Raw genomic sequence first — 23,353 nt, 5'->3', positions numbered from 1 at the left:
TTCTTGTTAGCATCGCTCTGTTCACTATACCTATTTGCAGCCACTGCCTCACTTTATCGTCTCACCCTACCTCTCGAATTTGATGGCTCGGCATCTATGTGAGCATCGAGTCCTCCGGAAGGCCGTGCTCCTGGGCGATGGTCGGTGAATGTCAGATCGAGATTTGAAATCTGTTAGATCAAGCAGTGCAGCTCTGGAAACCAATGCACCGCTTTGGATTGGTCAGAGAAATTACAAATCAACGCAGTCTGACACTCGAGATCTGCGTTGCTGCTTCAGGGTGCAGCAGCTGCAGCCTCTGCATCTCGATGACGAAGGGCTCTCTCGAGGGCATGCGTCGAAAGCACGTTTGTCTGTGCTGCTGGTTCTGTGATGTGGAGGAAAAACATCAAACTCAACCGAGACTATCGACAGGGTTGTTGCCGATTGCCCTCTCTTCCTGCGCTGGGTAGGATGTGAGGCAAAACGTAAGTACAGTGTCGGGCCTTCCGAGCTAGTTGGAAAGGTTCGTTGAGCGGCCATGGGCTCGCGGGTGAGTGGAGAGGAGGGTGGGCAGAGCGAATGAAGGCCAAACCGTTGAGCCTCGCGATCGACGCAACAGCACAAGATTACAAGATCCGTTTAATGAGTCGACTGGTGCTGACTACTACAGCCAGACGCTTCGACCACCCGGCCTCGTTGTTGAGCATCACTTGCCTGCTTCTTCTTCTTTCTCTCCAAGATACCATTCATCGAATGTCTTCCCCTCCCACCGTCGACGATACCGCCCCGATCGTCCTCGCCCTCTCTTAACCGTCTACACCGCGTTTATGCTTCTTCTCCGACAACAACTTCCTCGGTTGTTGATCCGTGCAGCTCGCCCTACCACCCTCTCTAGCTTGCCCACACCGCGACTTTCACCGTGTGCTTCCATCCTCACCACTTACACGCTTCCTCAAGCCCACTTCTCCTCGTCGATCGTCAAGATGTCTGAACAACGTATTCGCGTCGGCAGTGCCAAGGATGTCGCGCAGGGCAAGATGAAGGAGTTCACCTTTGCCGGTGAGGGCGACGATGCCGTCAAGGTGCTCGTCACCAACGTCAAAGGTCAGCTCCACGCTACCTCGTCCAAGTGCACCCACTATGGTGCTCCTCTCGCCAATGGTGTGCTCACCGGCGATGGCCGCATCATCTGCCCCTGGCATGGCGCCTGCTTCCACGCCAAGAACGGCGAGATCGAGGACGCGCCTGCTCTCGATAGCCTGCTCAGCCTCAAGCTCGAGGTTGAGGGCGATGACCTTTTCGTGACTGCCGACCCGGAGAAGCTCAAAGGCAAGCCCGGCGTGGCCCCCAGCTGCAAAGGCGGTGTACAGAGCGTTGCCAAGGGCAAGGGCGTCGTCATTGTCGGTGGTGGTGCTGGTGCCATCAACTGCGTCGAAGAGTTGCGCAAAAGCGGCTACCAGGGCAGTATCACCATTGTTTCGAACGAACAGGCCATCATCGACCGTACCAAGCTCAGCAAGGCGCTTATCGCCGATGCCGATAAGGTGACATGGCGTAGCAAGTCTCATCTCAACAACGTGCTCGGTGTCGAGCTGCAAAACACCACGGTGACCAAGGTCGACGCCGACGCCAAGAGCGTGACGCTCGAGAACGGATCGACGCTCGAGTACGAGAAGCTGGTCCTTGCTACCGGTGGTACTCCCAAGCGCATCCCCATCCCCGGTTCTGATTTCAAGAACGTCCTCGTGCTCCGCCAGATCAGCGACACTAAGGCGATCAACGAGGCCGTGGGCAATGAGGACGGCGACGAGTCCAAGAAGAGCAAGAACGTTGTTGTTATCGGCTCCAGCTTCATCGGCATGGAGGCGGCCATCGCTCTCACTAAGCGCGCCAATGTGTCGGTGGTGGGTATGGAGAAGGTGCCCTTCGAGCGTGTGCTCGGCCAAGAAGTCGGCGAGGGCTTGATGCAGGCACAGATCAAGAACGGACTCAAGTTCCACATGCAGGCGGGCGTCGAGCGCATCGAGGGCGAAAAATCGTCCGGACCCAAGGCGGTGGTGATCAAGAATAGTCAGGGTCAGGAAGAATCGCTGCCGGCTGACGTGGTCATTCTCGGCGTTGGTGTTGCTCCCGCGACGGGCTTCCTCAAAGACTCGGGCTTCAAGCTTGAAAAGGACGGAGGCATCGCCGTCGACTCGAAGCTGCGCGTGCAGGGCTACCAGGACATCTTTGCGATTGGTGACATTGCGGCTGCCCCCACGCGTGCTTCGGACCACAGCAGAATCGAGCACTGGAACGTCGCCTCGAACCACGGCCGTGCTGTCGCCAAGTCGCTCGCAGGTACCGAGACCGACTACGACAAGGTGGCGATCTTCTGGTCGGCGCTCGGCTCGCAGCTGCGCTACTGTGGCAGCGGTGGACCCCAGTTTGACAGCGTCTACGTTGATGGCAAGCCGGAAGAGCTCAAGTTTGCGGCTTACTATGCAAAGGGCGACGAGGTGGTCGCGGTGGCTACGATGGGTGTGGACCCGTTGATGGTGCAGTGCAGCGAGCTGATCCGCATCGGAGCCATGCCCAAGCTGTCCGAGGTCAAGAGCGGCAAGAACCCGCTCGATGTGGATCTCTCTCTGCCTTCGGCTAGAATCTAAGGCAATCCTCAGGCTTTCCTTGCAGCCGGTGTCTTGCTCTATCCCATGTTACATGCTATATCTCGTGTACGCAGCAGACACTTTGACAATGCTCAGGCTTCCTTTGATGATGAAAGAGTAGAGCACTTTCTTTGAGGCCGAATGCCAAAGAGCACGGGCATGTCCGTGGAACCCAGCATCAAGCGCATAGATTGCCGCGCTGCTCACAATCGCTAGAACCGAGAAAAATTTACTTATTCGCATAGACAAGAACTTTTGGCGGCGATGTACCGTCGCGGAGAATTGCAATTTGGCAGGCTCTGTGCAGCTCAGCTGTGCGGGACTGAGGCATCATCGGCCATCTCCTTGCAACGCGAGGCACAATGATACACAAGCGCGGGAACCGTGATGCAATCTAGCTTCGGAGAGGAGCGGAAGGCGAAAACGACTCTCCGCGTGCTTAATACTCAAGTCCAGAACCAGACATGTCGTGATTTGAGTTTCTCCTTTGACAGTTCGGGGATAGACACCAGCTTCCACGAGAACGTGGCTTGGCTCTTATCACAGCCAATCGGGGCATTATCTGCCATCAGTCACACAGCGGGGCAAAAAGAAAAAGAAAAATCTCGGCTAGGACGTTTTTCTCTCTTCTTGCGCTTCGTTTGTGCCTGCCCCACACTTGCAAAACGGGAGAGATTCCGCTGGAAACGGACGGGATGAAAAAAGCTGCCGCTCCGTGGAGCTTTGGTGCCGCTCAGTCAGCTTCCTGCCTCGTTTTTCGGCTCCCCCCGATTTTTCGTTATTTTTTCTTCTCACTTTTCGAGCCGAACCGAACACCGAGAAAGACAGCGATGGAAAAAATGCTCAATGTTGGAGATGGTGTGATAAGTTCGTGTGGGATCGTGGCGTCGACCCCTCTTTTCACGCTGTGTCCCTGTGGTTCTGCCTTTACGAACTTTCACTCGACGTGGCCATTGTATAAGAAGACGGCATCTTCCTCATCGCTCTTTCCAGCTCTCCCTCTCCTTGTTTTGGGTCCAGCACCTTTTCACTCCCTACCATTTCCATCGATCCTTCGGAAGATCCGATATCTACGACGCAATTATGTCGCTGTTCAGAGCCACTTCTTCTGCATTGCGCCTTACTGGTCGCCGCACGTTCACTTCCGCATCCACACTGGGTCTGGCCGCCGCAGCTGGCCCCGCCGAGACCAATGCAGGACCGTGGGCCGACCGCCCCTCGGCGCCCCGACTAAACCGATACCTCGTTGTCGCCGAGGACTTTTCCGACGCTGGCGCCAACGCACGCCGCTTCGAGGTGCGCGAGCGACACCTGGAGCAGGCGCAGAACGGCAAGCGTGTCGGCCGCATCGAGCTCGGCGGTGCACTGCTGCGCAAGGACTTCCACGAGATCGACGAGGAGCTGGGTCCCGGTCCACACATGGGAGGCAGCGTGCTCGTCGTGCTCGGCGAGAGCCTCGAGGACGTGCGCGCGCGCGTCATGCAGGACGAATACGTCCAGGGTGCAGTCTGGGACGTCGAGAAGATCAAGATCTACCCGTTGCTCCAGGCTCCGCTCAAGAACGCCGCTGCCGACGCAGTGGACGCTGCGACTGCCGAGTCGAACGCGGCTAGGGCCGGTGGCTCCGATGCCAACGCAACGCTCGGCCAGCTGCGTCAGGATTTGGCTGCGGGCAAAGGCCACAAGATGGTCACGCTGGGTGCGCTCAGGAGGATGCACCAGAGCGTGGAGCGCTCCGACTAAGCAACTGCTGCCCAATGCAAAAAAAAATATGTCCGCTGTGGATCGCATCACACGCGGCGACAATACAAAAGACTACCACCTGTTGAACCAGTTGATCCTTTTCGATTCGGCTCGTCGACAGGATCAGATCAACCTACATATACCCCACTCTAAGGCGGTTCTACAGCGTCACCCGCAAAGAGGAGAGTTGCGCTTGTTGCGTCTCACTGCCCCCAACAAGAAGTCACTCCATCGCCATGGCCGATAGCGTAGAACACGCAATCTAGGTTGGCGAACATGCTCACGCCGCAACATTGCTTTTGGCACTGGCGCCCCCCTTGCTAGATCAGCTTCTGTACGCTCTATGCCCACTGTATCTTGTTCATCCGGCAACTTTTCCAGTCCTGCTCTGCATCCCAATGCCAGATGTTTTCCCCGTCTGTTTGACAGGGTGTAATTCTCTTCGAAAAGACTCGGCTCAATGTCCTGGAATCAGTGAAGACAGACTGAGCTCAAAGCAACAGTGTACAAGCTCACCTTTCTACACAGCCTGACGCTGTCCTGTTCGGCAACAAGAAAAGGAAAATCTTTTCGGTTGCTCGGTTGTGCAACGGTACAGACGACTAGGTGGGTGTATCACAGTTCGGGCATCCATCGAACGGCCTTTTCCTCGTTCTTGGTGTGAGTGATGAGGCGATGGCCGAGTTTGCCCTGGGTGTGGAACGAGGCGTGCCAGCGTTCGGGGATGGGTTTGCGCTGGGTGCACCAGTAGAAGATGTCCCAGTCCGGTTCGTCGAGCAGCTGCAAGTTGTCCAAACAATCGTACTCAATGTCAATTCTCCTGTGCTTCCCACCGAACACTCAGCAACTGACTACCTTTAAAAAGAAGTGTGGGGAGAACTTACACGATCAAACTCATCGAGCTCTGCATCGGGCAGGCTCTTGAGCTCCTTTTTCGCAAACGTGCTCAGCAGCAGATCAGTTTCGAGTGTCCCGCGTTTGCGGCACTGGTACACGAGGCGGGCGATCTTGGTGTCTCTCTCTTCGCCCTCTCTTCCGGGCACCCGCATCGGCGCATCCACACCATCGAGCGCCTGGCGATCCGACGCGAGGTTCAGCCCCGCCCACTTGGACTCGGGCCCGGATTCGGGACCGGAGTTGGCGTTGTTCAGGTCGACAATGTCGGGCGAAAACGGCAGCGGGTAGGGGTCGGACAGCGCGGAGTCCGGCGCGGTGCCGGAAGGCCCGGATGCGTTGTTGGTGGCCTGGGACGGGCCGGTCGCGCCTTGGTCGGTGTGCGTCGGGTTGGGGACGTCCGGTTTAGAGGAGATGCCGAGGCGGGAGCCAGTGGTGGAGAACGAGGCGGCAAAGGCGGCGGGCCGGGCGAGTCGTGCGGCAGGTGCAGGCGGGGTGCTGCTGGTCAGCGTACGGAGCAATGCGTTCGTTGCAATTCGGATCGTCATGGCGTGCCAGTGTTGTGTTGAACGATGGCTGAATGGTGAAGAATTGATGTTGAGAAGGTCTGGGTGAGGGATACGTTCAAATTGAAAGCTTCGCTCGGCACTCGGAATTCGCCGGCTTGCTCCACTTTGGCTCATAATCAAAAAGGGTCTGGATGATGAAAGCAGAACATGACTTATATAAGCACTCAACTCAGAACCGCTCAACGGCAGCCTCCAGAGTCTAGGTTGGCCACTCCATCTTGAAACTCTACAGGCAGACACGTATCAGATAGTCAGCCTCAGTCATCGGACTGCATTACTGTATGTGCAAAAAGGTCGCAGTGCAGAGAGAATTATGAATTATACAAGCATAAGTGTTGAGGTAGATCGCAGCTACAGGATGCAGCTTTACTATTTTTGAACAGCTATGAACAATGCGTTGCGTGCGAGGTGGGAACGAGGTGATTGTCTATGCAAAGGAAAGTCGAAAGGCGGATACAGACTCGCAACTGGTCGACTCATCGCTGAGTGCCAAGGATTTAAACTATTGGGGAAACGCCTAACGGCCAGCGGCATTAGACGAGTCAGAAGATGCCGAGAACGAACCGTGGTGAGGCGTGTGCGCCTGCGTAGAAGCAGCGAGGTCGATGCTGGTCCTTGCCATCTCGGCTGGCTTGTGCTCGCCCCCGTGACCGTCGATGCGCTTCGCTTCGGCTTGAGCGTGTCCCTTTTCGAGGTCGTCGTCGACGCTCGCAGGCTCCGGGGCTTGCTTCTGGGTAGACGCCATCATCTGTTGCATCAGTCGTGTTGCTTCGGATGCGTACTTGCATTTAGCGCGAATCGACGCGCCGTACTTGTAGAAGATGAACGGGAACGGCAAGCAAATCAACCCCAACAGGCCTCCGATTGCCGGACCCCAGTGGATGCCGTTCTTGCCTCCGATTTGGTACATATTTGGCGTGAAGAGCGGGAAGGCGAATCCAAACAGGGAACGGATGACGCTGTTGGACGCCAGGACGGAAGCTGCGTAGAGCAGGTACGAGTCGGTGAGGTAGCCCAAGATCGAAAGGAAGATCAAGACCATGCCGAGACCGAAGGGCGCACCGGCGATGATGGGGACGACCCAGTGAACGCCGCGACCGTCAGTGGCAGCAAACATGGCGAGGCCGATGACGATTGCGACGGATCCAATCATAGCAGGCATGAGACGTTCCTCGGGCGGGGCAAAGCCACCGTGCTTTTCGTGGGCGCGTCCGTATCTCGGGTTCTCGTAGAAGATGATCCAAGCAAGAGCGCCGAGCATGCCGACCAACACGCCGAGGAAAGCCAGACCGCCAATGCCAGGGCTCCATCCTCGCAGCTTCTGGAAGACGATGGGGAAGGCGCCGAACAGCGAGTAGAGGATTCCATAGATGATGGCGATGTAGATCGAGAGCAATAGCACAATGGGCTCGTAGATGAGAAGCAACCAGGGACGCAGCAGCGCCACCTTGAACTGCGTCTTGAGCCGAAGATCGCGACCCTTGTCGAGCTTGCAGATGTACGACTCGCCCGTCACCTTGGCAAGCTTCTCGGCACGCCATCGGAGCAGCACGGGCGCGTACGTCTCTGGCATGGTCAGCAAGCCAAGCAGGGTCATGACGCCCGAGAAAATCGCCAGGAAGCCAATCACCCACTTCCAGCCCTGCGTCTCGCCCAGAAAGCCACCAGTGATGGGGCCAAGTGCAGGACCGAGGAAGGGCGCGCTGGCAAAGATGGCCATGGCCAATCCACGTTGTTTGGCCGCAAACATGTCGGCAAGTGTACCGCCAGTGTTGACCAATGGACTAGAACCAAAGAATCCAGCAAGGAATCGAAAAACGAGCAGCGAAGCCATGTTTGGCGAGGCCACCGACACGGCCTGCCAGAGGGTGAAGGCGGCCGAAGTGAAGAGGAACAGGTTGCGTCTGCCGACGACTTCGGAGAACGGTGCCCAAACCAGCGGGCCGAATGCGAAACCGAGAACGAACAACGAGACTCCGAGAATGATGATGACCTCCTTAGGAGGATGGAATTGGGCGGCGATCGAATCGACAGCTCCTGAATAGGCACTAGAAGCAAGCGCCACGGAGAGCGTGGCAAGGGCCACCTGCACAGTCTGTAGCCACTTGTAGAACGGCGACCACGTCAGCGGATTCTCTGGGTCTTGAGGAAGCCATTCGACCAGGTAGGGGTCTTGCTTTGTGCCCGAACCCGTATATCGGTGTTGCAAGATCTTGCTGAAAGGTGTGGTGTAGAGTCGATATGAGGTTTTGCGCAGAGTGTGCTGATCTGCTTCAGCGACTGCTTGGGCCGCAGCTGGCGTCTCCTGTTTGCTGAGGTTGGACGACATGCTGGTCGTGTGGCTCTCGCAAGGGTTGCAAAGAACGGCGAAGTGAAGTGGTCGAGACGAAGCAAGCAGTCGGCAGACAGACTCAGCGCAAGATATTTGTATAGTTTGCCTAAAGACCCTCCAGCGCCGGAAAGGTTTGCTCCAGGCGATGCTAAGTTTGGAAGGTGCAGAGGTCTATGAAGATAATGTCGATTGGCAGTAAAGTCGACGGAGATCCAAGCACCATTCACGCGAAGTTTGGCGCAGACGCAGGGAGAAGATTTCTAGTGAATGGTCATTGGGCGTGACAATGATTGATGAAAGAATGGTGGTCTTCAGCGCAGCAGACTTGGATAGAGCGAGCGAGCAGCCAATGCTTGCACAGCAATGGCCGGGCTCACTGTGATGGGCAAGTCTTGCTGTCTCTGCGCAAACAAATTACCGACGCCAGCCACGGAGTATGGTGAGAGTCTGCTTGCTACCCGAAGGGGAGTCACTGCGACGTCCATGTCAGCTTCCATGACCATGAGCGATTTTTTGGCGGAAATCCAAAACTAGTGCTGCATGAATCTGGCTCATTGCCTTTGGCCTTCAAGAAGCCCGCACATGCTCTCTTCTTCCTTGGCATCCGCACACGCTGATCCGTTGCATGCGTAAGGAAGAGTCATCGGTGTCGGTGTCGTCGATCTTAAAGGGTGTTCACCATTGCTACAATAGTAGTATCTGCGAGAACCGGAGGCCAGAGACTTGTGTCCGCGCCCCGAGGTTTCGATGATTGAATCACCCGAGCAACTCACCGGGCGGCGTGGCGTGGAGAGGAGTTCTGTTTTGCCGAATGCATTTTTGTCAGGGTTGCTGACCGACGCTTCGGATGGTGGAAGTTGGCTACCAACAGCGCTTTTTGACAGTAGCATGGGATTGTGCGTTCGAGGCACCTGCCCATTCGACTCAAAAGCCAAGCTCGGCTTTCTATTTTATTTTTTTTTGTTACCGCCCACGCCTACTATCCTCAAATGGTCTTTTCCAAGTTCAGGTCCAATCAAGCAAAGGAGCGTAACGCCACCATCGATCTACGGTGCGAGCTGTCGAAGCTTGTAATCCAAGCTGAGCGGTGCATGTACCTCGCGCTTTCTTCAAGCTTTCTTCAAGCGCTCTCGGGATACGGCTTTCGGGCGAGCTGGACTGCTTCGACGAACGGCCGGAGTTGTGCGTACCTGCGTCGATTGCTGCGGCGACCAGTCGACTTGCGAATCGCTTCATCGACATCACGTGCTCAGCGAGCAGGTTCCTCTCCACGGCCACGCTCGGTGCTGCCTGTCCTTCTGCTTTTAGCTCAGTCCGCCGTACTCGACAGAAGCTCGATTGGCGTGTAACGGCAATATGAGCCACTCTGTTGTATCTCCGTAGTCTGGAGTCATTCTTCTCACACGCTCGGATCCATAGTCGAGATGACAGATTCCCTCGCCATAACTCCAAAATGGTATCTATAGAAACGGCATATCGAGTCCCGCCGCAGCCAGGTCGGTCAGTGCATCGTCCAGCCACATCTTCGTCAACAAATCTTCCGCTTGCGATCCATCGGCGCCCGCCATCTGCTGTGATTGCGTCATACTCCGATAAGCGCCTTCTGCCATATGCGGCGGCTTTGATGAGAAAGAAGAGCCAGCCGCTGGGCTCGCGACCGACGCTGGCGACCGGATGACCGCGCGAGGTGAAGGGGCCATCATGCTGCCGAATGAGCCCGCGTGTGGTCGCTGCACGTGCGGCTGCGCACCCGTCGTCGATGTCGCCGACTGAACCCCGCTGGCCCAGGAGGATAGGGGATGGTGCGACGTGGGAGGCGCCAGCGTTGATGTCTGATCGTCGAGCCAATTCAGGAACAACTGAGGATCTACTTCTCCAGCCAAGATATCCGCCGTACTCCACCAAGATCCTGTGCCGCTGCCCGCCATGCTCTGTGCAGCCGGTTGCGCCGCTGGCGTCCATCCAGCACCCGTGGTGTTGTTCCACACGTCGTTGCCGCCCGATCTGTGGAGCTGGCGCGTGTTTTCGGGAAGACGTGCGTATCCGGAAACATCTGCCGACGCGGGTGCACCCATCACTGCACGAGATTGAAGGGACCCCTCGGGAGCAGGCATTTGAACAGTCTGCCCGCGTGTGCCAGGTGTGAGCCCGCTCGCATTCGACCCTTGGTCAAAAAGCGACCCAGCTGGAGTTGTAGGCGTCTCGTACGAGGCCGAAGTTTGAGGCTGAGACCCTGCCGAGGCTTGAGCAGCTTGTCTGTCGGTCGTGTCACCGGGTTTTTCGGCGGAAGAGCGTTCCGCCTGGTTCGCAACCGCCGCGCCGCCTGCAGCCTCTGACTGCGCCATTTGTGACGTGCTTCGTGTGTGCGACTTGGTTCGAGCTTGACCGGTGCTGTTGGACGCTCCTCTGGTTTTGGCATCCGTCAAGACCAACTGCTTAGCCAATTGGCGCAGGTACATCGAGTAGCGGTTCGCCAGATGTACGCCGTCGGGGGCTGCACGCTCTAGTGCCGTAATAACCTGCTGCAGCGATTGCGCGCATCTCTTGAGCGGCAAAATGACATCCGAGACCGCGGTCGCCTTGACGCAAAACACGGCGGCCATGACAAGCAACAGGAACCACCTGGCTGGCGCGCACATCATGGTCTCCAGCTCGACCGTCAAGATGCGGATGAGACTCTGCGCTGCTGCGAGCGCCTCACGCACAAATGGATAGGCAGGATGCGTCGAGAAGCTGACCGTGTACGAAGCAGCTGCCGAAGCGGCGGCACTCGCGCCTGCTTTTCCTAGCCTTCCCTTGGATCCAATCTCTGCCGCTTCCGATGCACGATACTGCCTGTGCGTGCGCAACGTCCTCAGACTGCGCTTGACCGAGTCGAGTGCAATGCCGTTGGCGTACAGGCGAGCATAGTGGTACTCCACACGTACGCGAAGCGACGTCATGTCGCGCGTCGGCTCCATGCGGGGTTGCGTCCAGTTGGCCCAATTGTCCAGATCATCTCGGATCGACTTGAGAGCCGGCACAAAGTCTTCATCTTCCAACAGCCGCTCGGTGACGGCCTTGGATCGATACAGATTCTCGCAGGTGCGAAAGACGATCTGCAGCAGTTCGGCATGGGCACGGAAAGCGATCCAGGCACGATTGGAGCCCGATGGGAAACCAACCTCACCACTGTTGCTGATATCGGCGTTTAGGAGGAAGGGATGTGTGCGATCTCGAACGAGATTCATGAATGGCGCTGCTAGGCCTGGACTCGAGATGCGGCGACCCAAACGGACGGAGAGATGGCAGTCGGCGTGAACGCTGGACATCCACACACGCATTCGACGCTCTGCGTTGCGTCGTGAAGCTGCATTGCGACTCGAGATGCCACTGTACGTGGCGTCGTTGTGCAAATCGAGTCGTTCTGCAAGTCGCAGCGCCGTTCCCGTCAGCATCCACGCGGTGTCGTCAAACTTTTCCGATTCGCGCATGTCCGCTTGGCGAGGTTTTTGCGAGGGTCGTGCGCCCGTTCGTTTCGACCGTCCCGGTCGTGGAATCTGGCCTTCGTGCTCGGATCTGAGATCGTCGCCCGTCGCTGCCACAGTGGCTGGACTCGTAGCAGAAGCCTCGTCGGCGTCATCAGCGTCCGAGTCGGATAAATCTTGATTTTGCATGCCATCTTCCGAATCCTCCGAGTCGGAGCTGGCGTCGGGCGAGGAGCGTCGATCGTGCAAGTCGAGCGTCGCCCATTCGCTTAGGATCAGCAGCGCTTCGATGGTGCCGATGGTGTGCGAGGCAGGCAGGAAGAACGAACGACTGATCTTTTCCTGCGTCCATTTTGAAATCTTGCGATGAAACGTGTCCACAGCGGTAACGTGCGCATTATGGTTGGCGACATCATAGCGCGAGGCTACCGACAGCATAGCACCGAGCAAGATAGGCTCGCGGCAGACTAGCTCGGACAGCGCCTCGGGCGATTTGTCAAGGAGATGGGGTGCGCAGTGCGGTGCAAACGAGTGCATCTGCCGAACGAAGAAGTTGAGAAAGTATCTGGCCTCGCTCCTTTTGACGAGTTTGAGCCGCACTGGCTCGAACTTGCTCCAGCCGTAGTTGTGCTTGAGCGGTGGTGGAGTGACTGGGCGGTAGAGAAGCGCCGCTGCTGATCGCTGCGCTGAATTTGAGCTTGTGCGAAGGCCGGATGCTGTTTGGGAGGCGGAAGCAGCTGCGGAAGATGACGCTATCTGTTCGGACGAACGAGCTTCTGCAAATGAGGACAGATTGTGCTGGCCGGTGGAGCCGCCTTGCTCCTGGGCTGCTGATGCGCCACCGTTCTGCTGTTGGTCGTGAGCGCCTCTTTCCCCGTCGGCTTCGTCGGTCGGCTGTCTTGAATCCACTGCAACGCCTGCTAATACTCTGAGGGCGTCCTTGCTGTGTTGCAAGCCAACCTCTGCATACTGCTGTAGAGAATCGAGCCTAGAAATCAGACCAAGAGGCTCGTTACTGGCCGTTGCTGCTGCCGCTGTTGGGCTCGCAGACTCGGCCGAATCGCCCAGATCTTCCTCTGCAATTGGATCGTCCGTTGGCTCGTCCACGGCGTCGGAGCGTCCCGAGGATCTCACATCGCTCGAGAGTCTCCTGCGCTTATTTGGCACACGCGCGCCATCGTGACGATTGAGACCGTAGATCATGCCGATGCTTGGTGCATCCGAAGGGTCGAGAGCAGAGACGGGTACATCGTGACGAGCCGAATGGAGCCGTGGATTGGTAGCAGGCAGAGAAGCGAGCGCTGCGCCGGCAAGCGCATCGATGGCAGATGAGGCGGTGCTGTGTTCGTCGAGCTCGTCCATCTCCTGCGCTGATGATGTACGTGGATTCTTGGCGAGATGATGCGCACCAAACGCTTGCGATCGAGACGAGCGCGCTTTGGGCCCACGTCCGCGCGTCGACATGGTGAAGACGCATGGGCGCATCTCGCGCTTGCAGCGTGCACATGGAGGCTCAGATGGCGCGGCCAAGTCGCCCAGCTCGCACTTGACCTTCTTGGTGCGGCACCCATCGCATGCCTTGAAGGAGCGTTGAAAGTCCTTCTTGGCCGATCCACCATCGCCATCCTGTATGACGGAGCGAGAGGCAGGCGATTGAGCCATGGATGGCACCGAGGCGCCCGTGGTGTCGCTCATCGTTTGGCTGTCTCGAACGGGCGAGTATGCGCCATTGCTGCGCGTGCCGTTGGCCGAGGTGGATTGGTAATGTGCGGACGGAGGGTGGTGATGGTGTTGAGCAGCGTCAATGGCATGTGAAGATGGCGCCCGATCATGCATCATCGCTGCGTGGACTAGCCGCGTCTGACCGGCCACAGCAGCGGTCCGGAAGCCGCAATCAGCGCGTTCTCGGAGGCCTTTCCTCGAATGGCGCTGTCCCCGCCAATCTGAGCGGTGGAGACTGCTCTCACCAGTGACAGCAACGGTCGGAATCGATCGGTACTTGGTCGGCGCTTTCCGGTGTGGTTGAGGTTGGAAATCGGAAAAGAGTGGATCCGGCAGTGGAGGAACAAGGTTGACGACGGGAGAGCTTGACTCAAAGCGTCTTTACCGCTCTTTGCCGTTCATGCGTGCCTGCCTGCCTGGCTGCGCGGTGGTGGTGGACGCAGGTTCTCGTGGACACCAGAAAAACACAGAGAACAGCCAGAGGGGTCCACTTTTTGCCCCGCCAGTCTGCCTTATTGCTCCGCTCGGCTTTCGACGGTTATTTGGCTTTTGCGAGACAAAACCCCAAAGTCATTCTTATCGGCGATCCTCAATCACTCTTGACTCAGATGTCACTCTGCGACGTGGTGACAGCAAAGACGTTGTTGTACTAGTGAATGATGGTGGTATCGGACCAGAGTGGCGAGCCAGCTGCGTTCACGATGTGGAGAGAGAATAGCGAGGACAAGACTGTGCGACGAGGCTGCTGGTCGAGACTCTGGAATCGTTTGCAAAGCGAGGCTGGTGAGCTTGGCTTGCCGTCGAACACGATAGCACGACCAAGGCTTGGCCTTCGTTTAATACCAATCGGCAGCGTTCCCATACGACTTAAGAGGCTTGAACTTTCTCTCTTGGGCGTTGCAGTCAAAGTCGGCGGGTCGCATGCCGTCTCCAACCGCAACGAAGCCATCTGGGTGCACCTCGTCCCACGCTGCTTGCATCACTCGCTGCTGCTTCGCCACGGCTTGGCATGCACGATCCTCGGTAACACGCATACCTGCTACTCCAAGCGTAACGAGGGCGACCAAGGCGCCCGCCACGCCCAGAGCGATGTTCTTCTTGTTCTCCCATTTAGTGACGGCTCTGTACTTGCTGACAGATTTCTCGACGAGCGGCGCCTCTCGCACGGGCAGCATTCGACCTGGTCGATGGCATCATGCAGAGTGAGAGATGCTCTGAGAGTCAGTGACGTGCTCGAGATGCGGCTATCATTGTTCTGTAACTACGTAGGCCTTCAACTCACGCTCTTGATGCTGCTGATTTTCTTCCTTGTACCCATGTGGCGTGGGATGTGCTTGAACGACGATGCTCAAAGCGAGCGTGGCAAGAAGATAGAGAACGAGCTTTCTCATGTCGAATGTTGCGCGTGAGCTGGTAGGAAGACCAAAGGAGGGGATGTGCCAGTTGTGGCAAAAGACGAGGGTTCTGCCAGATGGTGCAGATGGCGAGGCAAGAGACAGGTCCGCTCCAACTCATCGACCAACAGGGCCCTTTCGAGTGGGTTTGCAGCTTGTCTATCGCAGATGCATTCCAACGCACGCTGTGACACTAAAGGCGCTCAGGCGCCGTGACAGCCAAAATTTGAGGCAAACACAGGGCTTCATATGCAGATGAAGGCGTGGGTAACTATGTGCGCGAATCGGATTCCGTACGGTCCGGTACGATGACCGTGAGTGACTCTTGTGTACATCTTATGGAGAGACGGGAGCAAGCGGACGACCAAAGTCGTCGATGCCTGCGCGTCGCTGACGGATGCGCCAAGCTACGCAGAGCACGAGCAAGACAAGCTGCAATACGCCCGTGAGCACGTAAGCGGCAAGCGACGACCAGTCGGTCCCTGGCTGCAGGGCGAGCGAGTAGACAAACACAGCGCTTCCGGGCACCTGCAGGCACATCATGGGGATGCTCAAGCTACCGACCAGCTTGGAGCGCGCGGTGTACACAATCTGTGGGAGGTACTGGCCGGCAGCAAGGATCGTTGCCGAGCTGCCAAGGAAGGCGGCCCAGCGGGACACGAGCAGGCGCGAAGAAGGCCTGTTAAGAGTGAGAGTCGACACGCTGCCCACCGCTTGCGACCAGCTCGAGAGGGCCGAGACCTCTTCTGGAGGAGGAAAGGACTTGCTCGGGAGAGAGCTGACGAGCAAGAACGTGATGGTGCTGATGAAGATGAAGTGGATTAGCACCACCCAGGCGAGCGAGAGCGCCAGACTCCACTCTTCAGTGCGACGCTTGCGGGTGCGGAGCAATCTCTTGCCGAGCTTGGCGCGCCTCTGTCGTTCGATTCTCTGCATGCCGCGAGGAGCATTGGAGAGGACACCACGACTATCGGCTCGTTGACTTCCACGACCCGGAGCTTGAGCAGTTTCGCCGTTAGGAGCCTTCCACATGGGCCAAAAGGTAGGAGCGAGACGTGAAAAGGCGCTGCTGCTGGCATCTCTCCTGGAGATGGAGATGGCCGAATGATCCGGGTGCGACAGAGCCTCGGGATCGAAATCATCCTCGCGCTCCTGATCGTGAGCCTCGTCCGAAGAAGTGTCATCGCCGGCCTTGGGAGTTTGAGTGGTGTAGTTCTGCGCAATGTGGCTGTCGACCGAATCGAGATCCGAGTTTTCCGAGCCGGCGGAAGAAGCATCGTCGGCCGAAGCGCTCACAAGGTTTCGTGAGGTGCGAACGGGCGCTGCCAATCTTTCTTGGTTGCTGGATGCACTAGCTGCAGCCTGTCTTTCGGCGGCGGCTCTACGGGCTGCTTTGCGGGCCTGGGCACGAAGGCGACGATCGGTGTGATCACGCTCAGGCGGCAGTGCGATGGCGCGTTCGTACCTCTGGTCTACAGGGTAGTAAATGAGAAACAGCACAAACACAGTGGCAAACATGATCCACTGTAAACCAACTTGCACGATGCCCAGCAGCGATTCGGTACACTCCAAGGCTGGCAAGGAAGGGCAGCAACTGACGATGCCCCACTGGAGTGCAACTACATTGAGGAAGCTGGAAGCGCTTGAGGTCGCGCCGAGCAGGAGGAACCAGGGCGAGAAGCCCTGTGACGACTTTTTCAGGATGATGCGGAAGATCTGTGGGAGGTACGAGACGACGATACCGACACACAAGAAGATGGAGAGGTAGACGGCGACGGGATCATGGTGAATGTGGCAGCTGCCGTCGTCGTGTGTGGCTGCATCGACCGAAGCGCCGAGCCATAAGGATGACAAGGTCGTCTGCATCTTGGATAGAAGAAAGACGCTGGCCTGCCGACTGTGACGCGGATAGGGACAGTGAAGAAGGAGGTGAGGATGGTGGTGAGGATGGACAAAGGCACTATCGCGCGGATGATGCACGGCCAGTAATCGACGCGAACGCTGCAAGGCGAACGAGCGTTTGCAAAACCCGGCGCAGTGACATATTGTGATGGCGTGCGGTGTGTGGTGTCTTTTTCCTCTCGGGCTCCGCACACGCAATCAACGCCGTCCATCTAGACCCTAACATTTGCAAGCAGAAGCTGCCGCCGCGCTCGAACAGTCTCAGAACGCACACCCCTGACATCGACAGTAAACGCTCGCCTTCAGCATTGGTTCGAGTGGCAAGCAGACGGATTCTCTATCGACTTGTGATGTTGTGTCAAGCTCGCGGTCACAGATCTTGCGCATGCAGAACAGGCCGGGCTTGTCATCACGCCTTGATCAAAGCAACGATGCACGTGTTATCCTGCGAGACATTCCGAATAGGACTTGCTTGCATGCTATATATATACAATTATCTGCCAGAATATCAACTTGGGGGTTTAGCTCAGTTGGTAGAGCGTTCGCTTAGCATTCTTAGAGTGTCTAATTTGCGAAAGGTCGCGTGTTCGACTCATGCAGTCTCCACATATCCTTACTTTTTTTTGCTCTTGTCCCTTCTCCTCCAGGACCCCTTTATCGCGTGGGTGCAGTGGAACATGTGACCCTTTTTCGCTTGCCATGGCTAAATTGTCGTAAGACGAAAGGAAGAACCAGAAAAGTTTGGCGGAACTCGAATCTCGAGTGCAATCTCATCCTGTTTTTGACCAACAAAGCCAACGCATGGCAGAAGCTCCTCGGTCGAGACTGACTGTCTGCTTGGTCGGATGCTCTGCAACCGAAATTGCCTGTCTTTTTTGTTTCTCGCTGTCTCCCTTCCCGCATCGTATCTTATTTGTCTTGTCCCCTTTCATCTTGGTCCTCCCCCTCATCCCCTCTTTCCTTCCCCTGGTCGCGTGGTTTCTGGTCTCTTGGTCGTGGTACTCTCGTCTTCGCTGCTACTCACCCACATCCGTCTCGCATCCCGTGCCAACGACCCACGACGACAACAACCGATCCCGAAAGGAATGACGCTACATTGTCGTGTTGCTCACTGTTTGACACGATCATCTGCACGACGCTCCGATGCACTGACAAGTGGGTCCAGCAAACTTGCATCGTCCAGACCGTCGGCTCGGAAATGGTGCGATAACCTTGTCGTTGTCAGCAGCAGACATACCTCTCTTCTGGCCCGATCCTACTCGGCTCAAAGTCGAACTGCAAGCGGCAATCGCTATGGCCTCTACGCTGTTCGTGCCGCTCTAGGTGCCACCGCGCTGACGGCGGTAACTCTGGCTTTCAGCGATCCTCTCCATCTCGATGCACAGAATCCTGCGCAGGCCAAGTCCATTGCCCAAGCCCATCGCGAAGATGTCCAGCGCGAAGACGAGACATACCGTCCTTATCGACCTCTGCGTGCGCAACCCGTCTCCATGCTGCTCACTAACTACGCCGTATTCACGCTCTGCTCCTTCGGCTCGCTTGCCAAGGTTGGCCCACAGCTCATCGAGTGGAGCGCCAACACCTCCCTGCCTCTCGTCTGGACCATCACTGAGTACATCATTCGTCGCACGTTCTTCCGCCAATTCATCAGCGACGACACCGCCGAAGGCTCCCTGCCTTTGCTCTCTTCGCTTTCGCGCGACAACCTCGGTGCCATGCTCAACTTTTCCGTCGAGGTCTCTCACGATGGAAAGCCTGCGAAAGGATCTGAAGCCGACCAAGCACCAACCAAGTCGGCAGTCCACCGTCCTTTTGTTGATGAGCTTCTACACAGCATCGACGTCTCGGCCAAGCTCGCTGCCCTCCCCTCTTCTCACGGTGTAGCCGACAACGAGCAGGCTGCTGAGCTAGCCGTGCGCCCTGATCGATCTGGCAGCACCTTTGTCGCCATCAAGCTCTCCGGTCTGCTCTACGACTCGTCGGTGCTCGAGCGCGCTTCGGCCGCCATCGTCCCCAGAGAATGGTTCAGCTCGCCTCCCGGGCCGCTTCCGCCGCTCTCCATCAACGGTATGGGCCCTTGCGGAGGACTCGCCATCCCCATCGCTGCTCTGCCGCCCAAGGACGTCGAAGCCCTCAAGCAACTCTGGGAAGCCCTACGTGAGGTTGCAGAGCGTGCAAAGCAACATGGAAGCGTGCGCCTCGCCATCGACGCCGAGTACAGCTGGTATCAACCCGCCATCGACGCCATGTACGAAGCCATCGCTGCAGAGTACAATCGACCCACCAGCATCTCGAGCGACGCTCCGCAAGGCAGCATCACCGGCCCTTTGGTCTACAACACTTTCCAGGCTTACCTTCGCCGAACGCCGTCGCACCTCGCCGCTTCCTTTGAACGTGCCAAGCTTAACGGATATACGCTCGGTGTCAAGCTCGTGCGAGGCGCCTACGTCGACGTTGAAAACCGAATTTGGTCCGACAAGATTGTCGACGCGCCTCCCGTTCCGGGCAAAGGTGCCGATGCACCCGCCTACGAAGGATGGGGAAGCCCAGTCTGGCCCAACAAGGGCCTCACCGATCGCTGCTTCGATGGCTGTGCCGTACGGCTCGTCCAGGAGATCAACGATGATCTTATTCGCAGCGCAAAGAAAGGAACGCAACCCTCGCTCGCCGTCGTGTTTGCCAGCCACAACACCCAGTCGTCACTCAAGGTGATTCGCGAAATGGTGCGTCTCGGCATGGCCAAGCCCGCTCCGGCGCTGTTGCAGGCCACCAAGGATGCCAACCCGGGCCTCGACCAAACCCGCCTGCTTCAGCGTGTTCCGCTGGTCGATCTGCAGCTCCAAGAGTCGGTCCGTGGACGCATCTTTTTCGCACAGCTCTACGGCATGGCTTCGGTGCTCACGGCGCGCATCCAGGCTGCCTTTGACGCCAACTCGGGTGGAGTCGGCCCACACATGGTGCTCAAGTACATCCCTTATGGTCCTCTGGAGCTCACGCTGCCCTACCTCATTCGCCGCGCTCTGGAGAACGGCGACATCATGACGGGCGGTGCGGCTGCCGAGAAGGCGCTCGTTTGGGATGAGCTCATGCATCGAATTGGCTTGCGTCGTTGAGCCCTTTGGACACTTTGCGAGCCGTGCAACCCGTGCGCCACTTCTGCAGCTGCATTTGCTCGCTTTCCAGGCTAGACGCGAACCAATAGCCTCGTTCACACGAGCCCGCACGAACACTTTGTTCCCCTCTTTCCCTAGATAGATACATACCCCGGCACGGTACCTTGCCATTAACACTAGGTACACCTTCTCGTTCGATTCGGACCTACCCAAACATACCCCGCGGCACGGTGCCTTGCCATTAACACTAGGCGCACACTACTCTACAGTCTACGAAACTGCCTCATATACCCCCCGGCACGGCGCCTTGCCCTTAACACCAGGCGTGCTATTTCTTTTCTCCTCGCATTTGTCACTCTCGCATGCATATTCTCTCGTCTCTGTATATCTGGCAGTCTCACACTCTCTCGCACTCTCATTCTTGCATATTGTAACACTACGGCCGGTCGAGCCACTTAACACATCGACGCAATACTAACGCAATAGTATCACCACGCTCGATTCTGGTTGACTGTGGAAAAACAATGTTGGGGCTGAGCATGAACATTGAGTGCGATTGGAAGATGAAGTATGGGTGATTCCATGAAGTATGGGTGATTCCTTGTAGCGCCGGTTAGCGTTCATACTCGCAGATCCCTCCGGAACTAGGGCCATTTTTAAAGTGTTGTTAAATTGCAGAGGCATCGGTCTCGAAACGGCGAGCACCTTTTTTGACCGACACGGCAAAAAGCCCGCTTGGCTTCCGCGTCGGCCGCGACACGGCGAACTAGACGTCGGTCAAATGACGTTGGAGCGGACCGGGGCTCAAACATCTCCCAACCGCTCCGCACTACTTGGCATCACGCGAGTGTACGCCTTGTTTCCCTCGAACCCGCCCCCCCACGAAGTATGCCCACTCATTCTGCCGTTCGGAGGATGGAAGTGGATTGCAGCGCCGATGGAGCGGGGCGTGTTGGGCCGGTATGTTCATCATTGCCTCAGGCGTTCTTTCTCTGCGACTGTGAACGGCAGGGTAACACCGGCATCTCGGTTGTCCAGCGGAAAAAAAATGCGGTTGCCTGTCAGTCAACACGCTCTAGCCGTCGGTGCTTGCGCGGTGTTCACTCCTCTTTCGACAGGTGGCGGTTTGCGACCTAGCTCATGGACACCTTGCGAAGAGCCCGTCCAACAAGGTCTGCACCCCGCACATGCACCGATGCAACCCACCTTGACACCGACGAGCTACCGAAATTCACCGGCCCACAGCAAAACTTTGCTCTGTTTAGAGGGGGGACTGTGCCGTGCGTTCCAGAGACGAAAGTGCGCATGAAGTGAGGCGTGGTCAGATGGTGGGGGGGTAGCAGAACGAAGAAGTAGATATAGGACCCCCGCAAAGGCGATCTGTTCAATCGCATCCCACTCCATCTTTGACCCTCTTTGCCAACCACCATCTCAGCACATCCCAACGAAACGTTTTGTCATCATGGCTCCAATCGCAGTAGACCCGGTACTCGTGGCAGCTGTCCCAACCGGCAAGGCCGCGCCTTCGGTGGTTGCCAAGGGCACGGCGATGGACACGATCTCGGACATGGTTGACGAAGTCAACGTCTACCGTGGCACGCACCCTGACGCGCCTCAGCCCGAGACAGCCGAGGACCAAGCCTGGCGTACTGAGGGCTCGCGCTTCGACTCTGAAAAGGACAAGGCCGACTTCCGACGCTACGAAGACGCGCTCGACCACGTCAAGGCGTTCTACAAGACGCAGCACGAGAAGCAGACGGTGGCGTTCAACATCGAGGCTCGTCAGCGCTTCCTGCACAATCACCATGCCGAGATGAGCGTGTGGGAGGCCATCGAGAAGCTCGACACGCTCGTTGACGAGTCGGACCCAGACACGTCGCTCTCGCAGATCCAGCACCTGCTGCAGACGGCCGAGGCCATGCGCAGGGACGGCAAGCCGGACTGGATGCAGCTCACGGGCCTGATCCACGACCTCGGCAAGCTTCTCTGTTTCTTCGGTGCCGATGGCCAGTGGGACGTTGTCGGCGACACGTTTGTCGTCGGCTGCGCCCCCGAGGGAACCGTCTACCCACACACGTTCGAAGGCAACCCCGACTCGCACGACCCGAGGTACAACACCAAGTACGGCATGTACGAGCCCAACTGCGGCCTGCAGAACGTCATGCTCAGCTTCGGCCACGACGAGTACCTCTACGAGATTGCTCGGCGCGAATCCACCCTGCCCCAGGCCGCGCTTGATATGATCCGCTACCACAGCTTCTACCCCTGGCACCGCGAGGGCGCCTACCGCCACCTGTGCGCGCCCGAGGACGACGCCGCGCTCGCAAACGTCCTCGCCTTCAACCCATACGATCTGTACTCCAAGTCCGACTCGCCCCCGGACCCCGTCGCCCTGCGTCCTTACTACGAAAGCCTGATCGAAAAGTACTTCGGTGGCAAGGACCGCAAGATCCAGTGGTGAGCCATCCCGCTCGTGCTCGTCCTGCCTGTCCCAAAAAGTTTTCTCGTTTGTCATCATCGTATACCCTGGCCGCGCTCCTGCATCTGCCCAATGAAAAACGTGCTCCTCGAAAGGCATCCCGCACCGCGTCTGTGTGAAAAGTAGGAATTGAAAGTCGTATTGTGAATCGCTGTGGGCAAGGTATAGAGACAAAGATGGCTCGGTTTTTAGGTGCGTTTGAGATGCGAGCCCAGCGGATCTTTGCCTGGCTTCCAGTATCCGAAGAGCAGCTGGACGATAGCGAGCATGATGATGCAGTTGAGTGCAGCGATCTTCTTGACGAGCATCGTCACGGTTTCGCCTCCGGGAATGATCCCAAACGGAAGACTGAGGAAGAGGGAGAGAGAGGTGAGAGGTCAGCGCTTGTCAACGTAAGAGGATGAGAAAGGGTGCGGGGATGCTCACACTTGAGGTGCGTAGAGATCCTGCTGGCTCTTGATGTAGAACTTGCCGTCGGCGCCACGCTGGAGCTGCAGGGCGACGACAATGCGTGCGTCCTTGGCAATGACGTCTCGTACCACGGGCAAGTTGGGTCGTAGTGTCTGGACCGCTTCGAGGAAGCTGCAGTTGACGGCGAGAGGAGACGTGCAGCGACAATAAAGGAATGTCAGGGGTCAGATCACACAGAGTCGCACAGAACAAGGCACCATCTCAAATCAGCACTCACAGCTTGTTGGTCTGCTGATCAAAGGCTGCGAAGCACAGATACGAAAAAGGAGCAGGAACGCCGTCAGAAAGCAGAAACCAAGTTTTCACACCTGTCCCCACCACCGACAGTACTCACCAACATGGAAGACTTCGATGTCCGACTTGGAGATCACGCGCAGGAACTGGTAGATGGGCAGCAGCCCCTTGTCCCTCGAGCTGGGTCCGCTGGCGACGGTGCAGAGTACGTGGTCGAACGACGCATCGGGCGCAAAGTACCTTTGCATGCAGTACTTCTGCTCGGAAGCGTTTCTGGCGGCGACGAGGCCCTTGACGACGCCACGGATCTCGCTGACTGGGTCTTCCATTTTCTGTAGTGTGCGTGTATGGCGTTGTAGAGTCAAAGAGTTGGCGGTGGTGGTGGTGGTGGTGCGAGTGACAG

General features: G+C 57.3%; 9 protein-coding genes across 9 annotated transcripts; 4 read left to right on the top strand and 5 right to left on the bottom strand.

Moving 5' to 3' along the window:
* Positions 1-965: 965 nt before the first annotated feature.
* EX895_000054 (uncharacterized protein) lies at positions 966-2,630 on the top strand (the record flags this gene model as incomplete). The annotated part of the gene is made up of 1 exon (XM_029880655.1): positions 966-2,630. The coding sequence occupies one exon, from the start codon at positions 966-968 to the stop codon at positions 2,628-2,630; it is 1,665 nt and encodes a 554-aa protein (XP_029742041.1).
* A 1,083-nt stretch (positions 2,631-3,713) lies between these two features.
* Positions 3,714-4,373, top strand: EX895_000053 (uncharacterized protein; the record flags this gene model as incomplete). The annotated part of the gene is made up of 1 exon (XM_029880654.1): positions 3,714-4,373. The coding sequence occupies one exon, from the start codon at positions 3,714-3,716 to the stop codon at positions 4,371-4,373; it is 660 nt and encodes a 219-aa protein (XP_029742040.1).
* Positions 4,374-4,988: 615 nt separating this feature from the next.
* EX895_000052 (uncharacterized protein) lies at positions 4,989-5,815 on the bottom strand (the record flags this gene model as incomplete). Its single annotated transcript, XM_029880653.1, has 2 exons — positions 4,989-5,153; positions 5,258-5,815. 2 exons carry the CDS (start codon positions 5,813-5,815, stop codon positions 4,989-4,991), a joined length of 723 nt encoding a protein of 240 aa, XP_029742039.1.
* A 538-nt stretch (positions 5,816-6,353) lies between these two features.
* On the bottom strand, positions 6,354-8,165 carry EX895_000051 (uncharacterized protein; the record flags this gene model as incomplete). Its single annotated transcript, XM_029880652.1, has 1 exon — positions 6,354-8,165. One exon carries the CDS (start codon positions 8,163-8,165, stop codon positions 6,354-6,356), a length of 1,812 nt encoding a protein of 603 aa, XP_029742038.1.
* Positions 8,166-9,628: 1,463 nt separating this feature from the next.
* Positions 9,629-13,474, bottom strand: EX895_000050 (uncharacterized protein; the record flags this gene model as incomplete). The annotated part of the gene is made up of 1 exon (XM_029880651.1): positions 9,629-13,474. The coding sequence occupies one exon, from the start codon at positions 13,472-13,474 to the stop codon at positions 9,629-9,631; it is 3,846 nt and encodes a 1,281-aa protein (XP_029742037.1).
* A 1,613-nt stretch (positions 13,475-15,087) lies between these two features.
* On the bottom strand, positions 15,088-16,617 carry EX895_000049 (uncharacterized protein; the record flags this gene model as incomplete). Its single annotated transcript, XM_029880650.1, has 1 exon — positions 15,088-16,617. The coding sequence occupies one exon, from the start codon at positions 16,615-16,617 to the stop codon at positions 15,088-15,090; it is 1,530 nt and encodes a 509-aa protein (XP_029742036.1).
* A 1,121-nt stretch (positions 16,618-17,738) lies between these two features.
* On the top strand, positions 17,739-19,766 carry EX895_000048 (uncharacterized protein; the record flags this gene model as incomplete). Its single annotated transcript, XM_029880649.1, has 1 exon — positions 17,739-19,766. One exon carries the CDS (start codon positions 17,739-17,741, stop codon positions 19,764-19,766), a length of 2,028 nt encoding a protein of 675 aa, XP_029742035.1.
* A 1,462-nt stretch (positions 19,767-21,228) lies between these two features.
* EX895_000047 (uncharacterized protein) lies at positions 21,229-22,227 on the top strand (the record flags this gene model as incomplete). Its single annotated transcript, XM_029880648.1, has 1 exon — positions 21,229-22,227. One exon carries the CDS (start codon positions 21,229-21,231, stop codon positions 22,225-22,227), a length of 999 nt encoding a protein of 332 aa, XP_029742034.1.
* A 206-nt stretch (positions 22,228-22,433) lies between these two features.
* Positions 22,434-23,279, bottom strand: EX895_000046 (uncharacterized protein; the record flags this gene model as incomplete). The annotated part of the gene is made up of 4 exons (XM_029880647.1): positions 22,434-22,593; positions 22,672-22,827; positions 22,934-22,958; positions 23,051-23,279. The coding sequence occupies 4 exons, from the start codon at positions 23,277-23,279 to the stop codon at positions 22,434-22,436; spliced, it is 570 nt and encodes a 189-aa protein (XP_029742033.1).
* Between the last annotated feature and the right edge of the window lie 74 nt (positions 23,280-23,353).

Source organism: Sporisorium graminicola, chromosome SGRAM_1 (genome assembly GCF_005498985.1).
Source record: "Sporisorium graminicola strain CBS 10092 chromosome SGRAM_1, whole genome shotgun sequence".
Taxonomy (NCBI): Eukaryota; Fungi; Basidiomycota; class Ustilaginomycetes; order Ustilaginales; family Ustilaginaceae; genus Sporisorium; species Sporisorium graminicola.
Note: the sequence above shows the minus strand (reverse complement) of the source record. Positions and strands in the feature narration are given on the sequence as shown.